This window comes from Trichoplusia ni, chromosome 4 (assembly GCF_003590095.1).
Source record: "Trichoplusia ni isolate ovarian cell line Hi5 chromosome 4, tn1, whole genome shotgun sequence".
Lineage (NCBI taxonomy): Eukaryota > Metazoa > Arthropoda > Insecta > Lepidoptera > Noctuidae > Trichoplusia > Trichoplusia ni.
This window is the reverse complement of record NC_039481.1, coordinates 16,351,243-16,360,149: the sequence shown is the minus strand read 5'-3', so window position 1 is coordinate 16,360,149 and position 8,907 is coordinate 16,351,243. Positions and strand designations below refer to the sequence as shown.

At 36.7% G+C, this 8,907-nt stretch overlaps 3 protein-coding genes across 3 annotated transcripts; 1 reads left to right on the top strand and 2 right to left on the bottom strand.

Moving 5' to 3' along the window:
- Positions 1-99: 99 nt before the first annotated feature.
- LOC113493285 (dnaJ homolog shv) lies at positions 100-2,261 on the bottom strand. Its single transcript, XM_026871194.1, has 5 exons — positions 1,684-2,261; positions 1,425-1,601; positions 813-980; positions 377-587; positions 100-295 (listed from the first exon to the last, which is right to left on the bottom strand). The coding sequence occupies exons 1-5, from the start codon at positions 2,131-2,133 to the stop codon at positions 240-242; spliced, it is 1,062 nt and encodes a 353-aa protein (XP_026726995.1). The 5' UTR covers positions 2,134-2,261; the 3' UTR covers positions 100-239.
- A 483-nt stretch (positions 2,262-2,744) lies between these two features.
- Positions 2,745-4,022, top strand: LOC113493286 (proteasome subunit beta type-7-like). Its single transcript, XM_026871195.1, has 4 exons — positions 2,745-2,929; positions 3,014-3,450; positions 3,528-3,733; positions 3,825-4,022. Exons 1-4 carry the CDS (start codon positions 2,868-2,870, stop codon positions 3,966-3,968), a joined length of 849 nt encoding a protein of 282 aa, XP_026726996.1. The 5' UTR covers positions 2,745-2,867; the 3' UTR covers positions 3,969-4,022.
- A 6-nt stretch (positions 4,023-4,028) lies between these two features.
- On the bottom strand, positions 4,029-8,784 carry LOC113493279 (protein O-mannosyltransferase 1). The gene is made up of 9 exons (XM_026871186.1): positions 8,506-8,784; positions 7,793-7,989; positions 7,215-7,516; positions 6,706-6,868; positions 5,980-6,294; positions 5,622-5,904; positions 5,266-5,533; positions 4,969-5,186; positions 4,029-4,895 (listed from the first exon to the last, which is right to left on the bottom strand). The coding sequence occupies exons 1-9, from the start codon at positions 8,608-8,610 to the stop codon at positions 4,404-4,406; spliced, it is 2,343 nt and encodes a 780-aa protein (XP_026726987.1). The 5' UTR covers positions 8,611-8,784; the 3' UTR covers positions 4,029-4,403.
- Between the last annotated feature and the right edge of the window lie 123 nt (positions 8,785-8,907).

Here is an 8,907-nt window from a genome sequence, read left to right as displayed (position 1 = left end):
TGCAATCCTATGTTGATGTAATATAAACTATATTTTTATGAAAAATATCCTAGTTACTATTATGTTGTAAGAGTTATTGATAAATAAAATATATACTGATTTACAATTCGAATGTTTTATTATATAAAAACAATCACATGCATTCACAGGTAACGAAAAATCCTTCACACAAAACAGACTTTGTTCATACCATTGCACTCATTAAACTACTTAAATAAATTAAATTGGCAATATGGCTACTATAGTCCATTGTATACTTTGTTATTTGGTGTTTGTTTAAGTATTCTCTGGAGTGCTGAAACAAAAATAAACATATGAGACACCAAGTTCAACAAAATCTGTAGAAATCTAAAGAAAACTTGCTTTGATGACTTACCTTCTTTTTCTTGAGCAGTAAAGTCCTGTTTAGGGAAATCAATATCAAATGTGACATAAAGATTTCCATGGAGGTTGTTGTTTTCAAAGTTAGGCATGCCCTCTCCCTTCTTGCGGACACGAGCACCAGCCCAAGTCACTTTGTCACGGGATATAGACACTTTGTGACCGTCTAGGTGTACTAATTCCATTGTGAATCCAGTAAGTGCATCCTGAAATTAAGGCAAAAGCAATTTGAAACTGTTTTCTGAATTTCAAATAAAAGCCTTACAATTGTGTAAGAGTTAAGTTAATTGATAATATTATACATCTATTATCCTCATAGGAACTTCAGTAATAAGTTCTTGTTTAAATAGTTATTAGAAATTTCTGCTTGTAGCATGCTAATATTCCATGGGACTTCAAATATAACAGACAAATGTAAATGTATGACCAACCTGTAGCGAGATAGTGACATTGGTGTACAGGTCATCTCCTTTGCGAGTGAAGTGTGGATGTCTCTCTGTTGTAAACACTATGATCAAGTCTCCCGGCTCTCCGTCCATGTGTGGTTCTCCTTCTCCTCTTAACCTGGACTTGTGACCGTCTGGTGCACCCACTTCCACCTTTAACATAAAATTGATATATTACTTTACTAGAATTCAATTTTGTAAGCTCCATCGATGTGATTATTTCTACTTGACTGATATTTCCATTTTCTAGGTGTTTTAAGTTTTATTTCATTCATTCTCTTTATTTAAAAATCCTTTTTTAATTTTACTAAAAAATTAAATTGTTTAGCAAAACTTGTACCCAATTTTAGATAAGAATAATCTATGAGTTTAGACTTGAAACTGATTTCTTATTTATTGAATGAACACATGGACTGCAACTGAATGCTTAAATATAGGTATAACAAACATTTTGATGGACACTAGGTCTCAATTTCAGTCTATTTCTATTACATTAATCCAATAAGAATCCTACAGTAAAAAATGTTCTAAAGATTAGATGTACTTTAATCAGTAGTGTACAGAGATAATAAAAAAAAAAAATAGGTTTTACAATACCTCAATTTCGAGTAGCCTCTCTTCATTAACAAACTTCACATTGGGACACTCATCGCACACAGTCTGTTGCATCATCTGGAATCGCCCTGGCCCCAAGTTCCGAGTCACCATCTCTTGTCTGCAGTTACATTTACGTGTTCCTGATGCTGGCTTTATTACAGGTTTGTTTCGGGTTATCTAAAATCACAAAATTTTTCGTGATTAAGACCATATTCCACAGAATAGTCCGTAATTATTTTAGTAGGAAAGTATTACTTACTTCTATGAAATTGCCGTTATAGAGTTCTTCTAGGGTGACAGTGAGATCCATTACAATGTCGGCCCCTCGTGGCGTTTCGTGTTGTTGTGGCTCTCCACCAAAGTGGAAGCCGAAATCACCAAAGAAACTTGCGAACGGGTCGTTATTATTCATCATACCGTCTTTCTTCAGACATTCTTCACCGCAGCGGTCATATAGCTCCCGTTTTTCAGGGTCCGATAAGGCTTCGTAGGCTGCACCAAGATCTTGAAACTTTTGCGATGCATCAGGATCATCTTGATTTTTGTCTGGATGTAGAGCTTTGGCTGATTTTCTATATGCCTTCTTTATTTCATTTGTGGTTGCAGAACGAGATACACCCAGGATTTGATAAAAATCCCGACCGGCCAACGTCAGGACTAAGGCCGACGTTAGATATATTAAAGATATATAGGCAGTGTTACTAAGCATTTTGTTTAATTTACACCTAGGAACTAATTTAAAGCTAAATTGCCAAGAAATCACACAAAAATCTGGATCACTATTCCTCGACACATTTCGTATATTGACTTGACAAGTTGACAACAGCAGCAGGGCACTAGTATAGTAGTAACCAATAAGTAAACGTAGACAATTCGTCCTATTAGGATTGGTTGCTAATCCTTGCAATATCTAAAAGGCGTAAGTTCAAAATGCGTCATCATTATAGTACGTAACTTACAAAGAATAAAGCTCGTTGTCGGGTGCGTGTAGAAAAAGCACAAGCCAATGAAAAGAAGACTCGTAGCTTAATGTTGCAAGTTTCCAAAATTATGATTAAATATGTTACTAGTAAAAATATCAGGAACAATCAATCAATCAATTTATTTTATCGAGTGCCACTGCTGGAAATAGGCCTCCCCAAAGTTGCGCCACAACACCCTGACCTTAACCTTTCGCATCTAGTCCGAGCCAGCCAGGAAGAATGCTGCATTCGAAAGATCTGGAATTTAGACGATTACTAGGACATAATAGTATCTAAATAAGCTTGACATCACTGTTTATGGAATCTGTGGTACTGATTTTGAAAAGTCATTGTATTTCGTTTGACAGTGACATTAACAAGCATTGCTTGCAGAAATACAGTCCGGCTCGCGATAATTTCATCAACATAGAAGTTTGATTTGTGGAATTTAATTACAAAGAAAGATAACAAGTATTTAAAAATGACCTCCATTCTCGTACCAGAAGTTCCCGCTCAGGGATTTTCTTTCGAAAATTGCCAACGGTAAGCCACAGCTCTATGGACAACTTGTACAATTAGCATTATTGTAATTTCTTAAATTGCAAATAACTGACTTGTTTTTTTCAGCAATGCGTTTTTGGCACAGAAAGGTTTTCCAGCTCCTACAGCTACGAAGACCGGTACCACCATCGTTGGTATAATATACGCTGACGGTGTTATTCTCGGTGCTGACACTAGGGCGACGGAAAACACTGTAGTATCCGATAAAAATTGTCAGAAAATTCATTACTTAGCGAACAACATGTATTGCTGCGGCGCGGGCACTGCCGCTGACACTGAAATGACTACTCAAACAGTGGCTTCTCAATTGGAGTTGCAAAGACTTCACACGGGGCGCACGGTGCCAGTGGAGACAGCCGCTACCCTGTTGAAGCGTATGCTATTCCGTTACCAGGGCTATATTGGCGCTGCGCTAGTTCTTGGCGGCGTTGATAGAACTGGACCTCATATCTTTTGCATTTACCCCCATGGTTCTGTAGACAAGCTGCCCTACGCAACAATGGGTAAAGTATTTTGATTTATCTTTACATCTTTGACATTCTTGATAATGTAATTTGTGACACTTGTTGTTCCTTTCTAGGATCTGGTTCTCTTGCTGCCATGGCAGTATTTGAATCTGGCTGGAAGCCAAACATGAATGAGGAGGAAGGCAAAAAACTTGTGAGAGATGCCATTGCTGCTGGTATCTTCAATGATTTGGGATCAGGTTCTAATGTTGATCTTTGTGTCATCCGCAACACAGGACCAGCCCAGTACCTCAGAACGTATGAAGAAGCCAATGTTAAGGTAACTTACTTTACTATACTAAAACATATTTTTCTCCATTATCTCTAAAGTTAATTTGAATGTTTTATACATGTACTTTATTTTTTTACAGGGCAAGAAGCAAGGATCTTACAGATATGCCCTGGGTACTACAGCTGTCCTAAAGCAGCGAGTGATCCCTCTGGAGGTCACATCTGTTAACATCACTGCCAGCCCGCAGCCCATGGAGGTGGAGCCATCTTACAGCAGACGTTAAATTTTAAATTACTCCTTTTGGATTTGAAATAAATGTAATTTTGTATAACAAAAATTCTGGTTTCAATAAAAACAATATCTATATAAAAATATTTATTATAAACTGTAAACATATAAAAATACTTTCTGGACGGAATTGCCCCCATGAGACTGTTAACACATCAATGAACACATTGCAGTATTGTACATCTACTACACTATGCTTCTCTTTATTATTCAATTACACCATACAGTCAAGGACATGCAAAAAGAAGTAAAATAATTAAAAAAATAATGTGCAGTATTCTCTGAGTACCTGCATGAGTATGTACAGTTAGAATATATCAATGAGTATTTATAAAAATATTAGCTATTCATATTATGTAGAGTAATAAATAATTGTGACAAGATCTTTGTAATGGCAGCTGAAATTCTAAAGGATGCTGATATCCATCTATCATCCTTTCTTGTGAAGTATAAAATCCCATGTATCTTTCCACCTGAGATTCAATAAGTCATGTTCAGTCAGGTCAATGTTCCCGTAGTTGAGAACACTAAATTTCTTAAATGTAATTACTATATACGCTAACCATATTACTATACATAATGTGAAAATATTTGTGATTGGGCGAGTTTTCTCACGCAATTGAATGATATAATATAGATGATCTATTACATAAGCTAAGAGTAGGATTTTAAAAATGTAAGCGGGTAAGTAGTGATGTAGAAACAATGTGCGGTCCATAAAAAAGTAGGGGAGGTAATGGATCCAGTAACCTAAAAACAAAATGCAACCGGCGTCGTAGAATTTTTGTAAGGCCATCGGAGGTAAGTCGGTACAAGCTCGTCGTTGCCGAATTGCATATAGGACGAGGAATCCGCTGTAGAGTAGAACCGAAATAGATCCGGTGTACCAGGTAATGAGATTCCCAATTAAATGTACTTGAGCCTGTAAATATACAACCAGTTAGTTGAATCGTCAGAAACGTAATAGGTAAATGGAAAACAAATAAAATTCTCACATTGGAGTTTGGTGACAGCCAGTACGCGATAGAACGAACGAGTAAAGGCCACTCGCTTGGCTCACTCGCGAACATATGGCCGTGTGGCGCATCAGGTGCGTGAGCTATCATTTTATATTGTAATTCTGCGAACTTCTCCCAAAATGTTAACTGAGTTACAGCAGTCGGTATCATTTCTGCAGATACAAGTTCACGCTCCCTTTCTTTTCTGTCTTCAGCTATAACAAAGATATTTAAAGTCACCACGCGTTTTTTTTTTCAAGTTTTCAACATAAAGAAAACGTCACAATTATTTACCTTTCGTATACCTATGTTCCTCAACATTCCAAACCGTATCTTGATGAGTGAGTACTTTATCAGCAACTACTTCATGCTGATGAAAGCCCCATGCAGGTAACTGTCGTCCGCTAAAACGCAGCGCTGAGCCAGAGTCTACGTGCACCAAACGAACTAAAGAGCGAATACTATCCCATGTCGCATCTTCACTATCTCGGTTCACGATATCAACTCGCCAGAGGTTCTGAGCTGGCATTGACACGTTATAGTCGATGTAGCAAGAAACCTCCTAAAAAATAATTTTAAACTCGGTTTAAGACTTTATCTTTGTTTAACATTGAAATCAGAGAATGATTTTCTGCCTATGGAATTTGTACTTGTGATTGTGGTGAAACAGGTGCGGCAACATCATGCGAATTCAAAGCTCGGCTGGTGATCCCATGCAACAGCTGTACAACGTCGCCATGTCGAATAGCATCAGGCGGGCGCGACACTGCCAGCGAAACTTGGTCGGGGCGCTTCACGAGCCACCAGTTGTTAACGTCTTTGAAGCTGTAGCATGTAACTTGTTGCTGATGGGATGAACCTCGCCCATCTGTGTATCGCACTGGATATACGTGAGCGTGTGAGTGGAGCCAGCATGTTCGTCCATGCGTGTGTCTAAAACATGCACACTTCATTTGTAGGCATTCAATATTTTTACTAGTACCTACATCTTAAGTTAAGTATATTTACCTCAGTGTAATTTGTGAACCATGTGTGACATGTAGTGGCTGACCTCTAGTGATACTAGCAAGCCCGCCTTGTAGAGACGCTTGGAAGGCGCTGGTCATAACACTATCATGCGGTCCAGCTTTCGGTAGCATTAGTAAGTGAACATAGAATACGCTGGCGTAAACCGCAAATGGAATAATAGTGAAAACGAGCAGTCGCCACAATGCCGAAAAGGCAAGACGAGCTCCGGATTCAGGATTTGCAATGCGGCGCCAAATCTGTCGTCCAACTATGAAGAACCCGAGGAAGTAAGTGTATATTCCCGAGTATTTGACTCTGTAAGCAGAATCGAACTTTGAGGTGAACATGTTACTTGTGTAAGTAGTTCGTTTATCTATTGTTTGGATATTATTTTTAGTAGAATACAACTGCGTATATCATAAGTGGGTACACAGACTACTATAACTAACGAAGTTTGTCCGTCCGTCTGTTACCAGGCGGTCATCATCTCATGAACCGTGAAAGCTAGACATCAGATTATGGATTAAAGTTGTCGCTATAACAAAATATTATGAAAATATGGATCGAGGCTAAGTAACGGTAGGCACGGTCATGTTTCACCCATAAAGTCTGCCAACTGTCGTTTACCTTTAGCTTATTTGAAATGAACACCTTTTTATTATTACTTAAAGCACAAGTTCTCGGTAATTTATGGTGCCTATTGAGTTAATAGCAAACAATACTCACGAAAAGCAACAACCTAGTGATAGAGCAGAAACGCATAGCCACACAACACCTGCGAAGCCAGTTCGGCGAGTACTTCTAATAGCAGAGTACACTCCACACAGTCCAAACATTATCTGTATTGTTTCTAGCAACATGAATCTTGATTGAGCTAGGAAACAATTTTCTGGAAGCATTTAAATTTTTGTAAGTAGCCAAACAAATAAATCGTGTTTTATTTTACGTTAGGGCTAGCCAAACCATAAATATCTGAAGAGTGTTAACAATTACAACTACTTTTCAATAAAACAACAAAAAACTAGGTATCGCATACAGCTGCGAAAGCTTCATCCTCTTTAAAAAAGTCAGATAAAAATAGCTTGTTTTATTCCAAGGCGACAGGTAACAACATATGAAATTTCATCGTAATCTGTCCAGCCGTTTGGGAGTGAAGAGGTAACAAACACATACACACACAGACATGCAAACACAAGCACACATTTTCGCATTTATAATATTAGCCACATACTCACCAAATAAAACAAGAAGACCAGCTAAAATAGCAGTCCAGTGGTAAAATGATATTTCTAACATTAATTGATATGTAATAGCTACTAGTAGACTTCCAGCCACTGCTGGAATAGTTCTTAGAGCTACCACTGGTACATTGTCTGTGTAAGGTGTTCCAATTTTGTCAAAGGTGAAGTTTCCATCATAACCAGCTGCACGGCCAGCTAAGTACAACAACTGTTTGCCCAAAGGTGGATGGGCATCAAAAAAGAAAATGCCTTTCGTATACAAGGACACATATCTGCCATAGTGTAATTCATCAAACCTACAAAAAGAATGATGGATGTTATTAAAAGCTTTATTTCGTGCAAGTTTATTTATTTGATGCAATAAGTGAAGCAAAAAAAAGATTCATGGATTTTATGAAAAGTGATATGAAAGAAAATGTAAGTGATAGTGCAAGTGACAGAACAGATTGGATGGTTGCACCAAGCCCAAATAAATTGTGAAAATAGCAGGAAGGATGAAAAGAAATTAGTCAAGTACCATTATTATATCAGAAAAAAAATCAATAAAGCATAAATCAATCATGTAGACTTACACTATGTATCGAGGTTCATCAAGGTTTGGCAGCCTGGTACTTAGTGCTAAGGCTAGAAGGCCCAAAAACACTAAATTTATTTCTAAATGTAAGTAAAACCCGGAAGGTGATCTATCATTCCCTGTGTCATTTGCTTCTTTTATTTTCTCTTCCTGTTTTTGCTCATTCATTTCATTCTCAGCTGGAGCGCCGTCTCCCTGTAGTCAGAAAAAGAAAAAAAACGTAATTTCAATCAAACTATTACTTTTTGATTTTATGTCTATTGTAGATTTAAAATTGATCTTTAAAATTTTTAACTTTCTTTACTGGACTTCCTATATTGTACCATCAAGATATTCACAAAACAATAATTCTTAAAATAGATTTTACTAATAAGTTATTCATAATTATACTAATCCAATGTTTCGTGTTAAAAATTACTTTCATTTTTAAAAGTATGACTTTGAACTTGGCATTGAACAAAAACAAAATGAAAGTAGGTCAGGAAAATAGACAGGAACAGAAACCTGTAAATGAAATGTAATATCAACTTCTGAGTACCTAAGTAAAATTAAAATAAACTAATCAAATTCTTTTTAAACAACAGTTGTTAAATACAAATAAAAGTGATTGCAAATTCCAGAGTACTTTGATCCCCGTTATCATGTTTTAATGAAAATGTTTCCATTATAGATTTAATTTTTATTTCTTCTTTTTACTTAATATTTACTTACGACTTCTCTTTCGGTGTAGGGCTTTCCCGTATAACTGTCCGACTCGAGTTCGCTGACCTCTTTAAATTTCTTATTAATTGCACGTTTTTTTACTGTTGTATTCATGATTACTGGTACCTATATTAGAAATTTCTGTTCCACATTCAATCAACACATCTTTAAGTTTATTTTTTGTATTTCGATAACTATCAACAAATAACTTTCAAGTTCCCAACAACTCAACTGACGTGACTCAAGAGGTGACCGGTGACGTTCCACAAAAGACTCAAGCACAGATAAGAAATCAGATCTGTAGTTTCTCACGAAACCAGAATGATTTATAAAATGAAATGAGCACATACAAATCAAAAGTTGGATTTTATACAATACTCATAATATCGTCAATTAAATCCTTTATAAATT

Bases quoted from the DNA above. Each gene is read 5' to 3' on its own strand.
- LOC113493285 (XM_026871194.1), bottom strand. From the start codon at position 2,133: ATGCTTAGTAACACTGCCTATATATCTTTAATATATCTAACGTCGGCC. The intron at 981-1,424 runs GTATTGTAAAAC...TTTATGTTAAAG, and splicing joins AGAGGCTACTCGAAATTGAG to GTGGAAGTGGGTGCACCAGA. The intron at 588-812 runs GTTGGTCATACA...CCTTAATTTCAG, and splicing joins ATGTCACTATCTCGCTACAG to GATGCACTTACTGGATTCAC.
- LOC113493286 (XM_026871195.1), top strand. From the start codon at position 2,868: ATGACCTCCATTCTCGTACCAGAAGTTCCCGCTCAGGGATTTTCTTTC. The intron at 3,451-3,527 runs GTAAAGTATTTT...GTTCCTTTCTAG, and splicing joins GCTGCCCTACGCAACAATGG to GATCTGGTTCTCTTGCTGCC. The intron at 3,734-3,824 runs GTAACTTACTTT...ATTTTTTTACAG, and splicing joins ATGAAGAAGCCAATGTTAAG to GGCAAGAAGCAAGGATCTTA.
- LOC113493279 (XM_026871186.1), bottom strand. From the start codon at position 8,610: ATGAATACAACAGTAAAAAAACGTGCAATTAATAAGAAATTTAAAGAG. The intron at 6,869-7,214 runs GTGAGTATGTGG...AAATGCTTCCAG, and splicing joins TGGTCTTCTTGTTTTATTTG to AAAATTGTTTCCTAGCTCAA. The intron at 5,905-5,979 runs GTAAATATACTT...TGCATGTTTTAG, and splicing joins GGTTCACAAATTACACTGAG to ACACACGCATGGACGAACAT.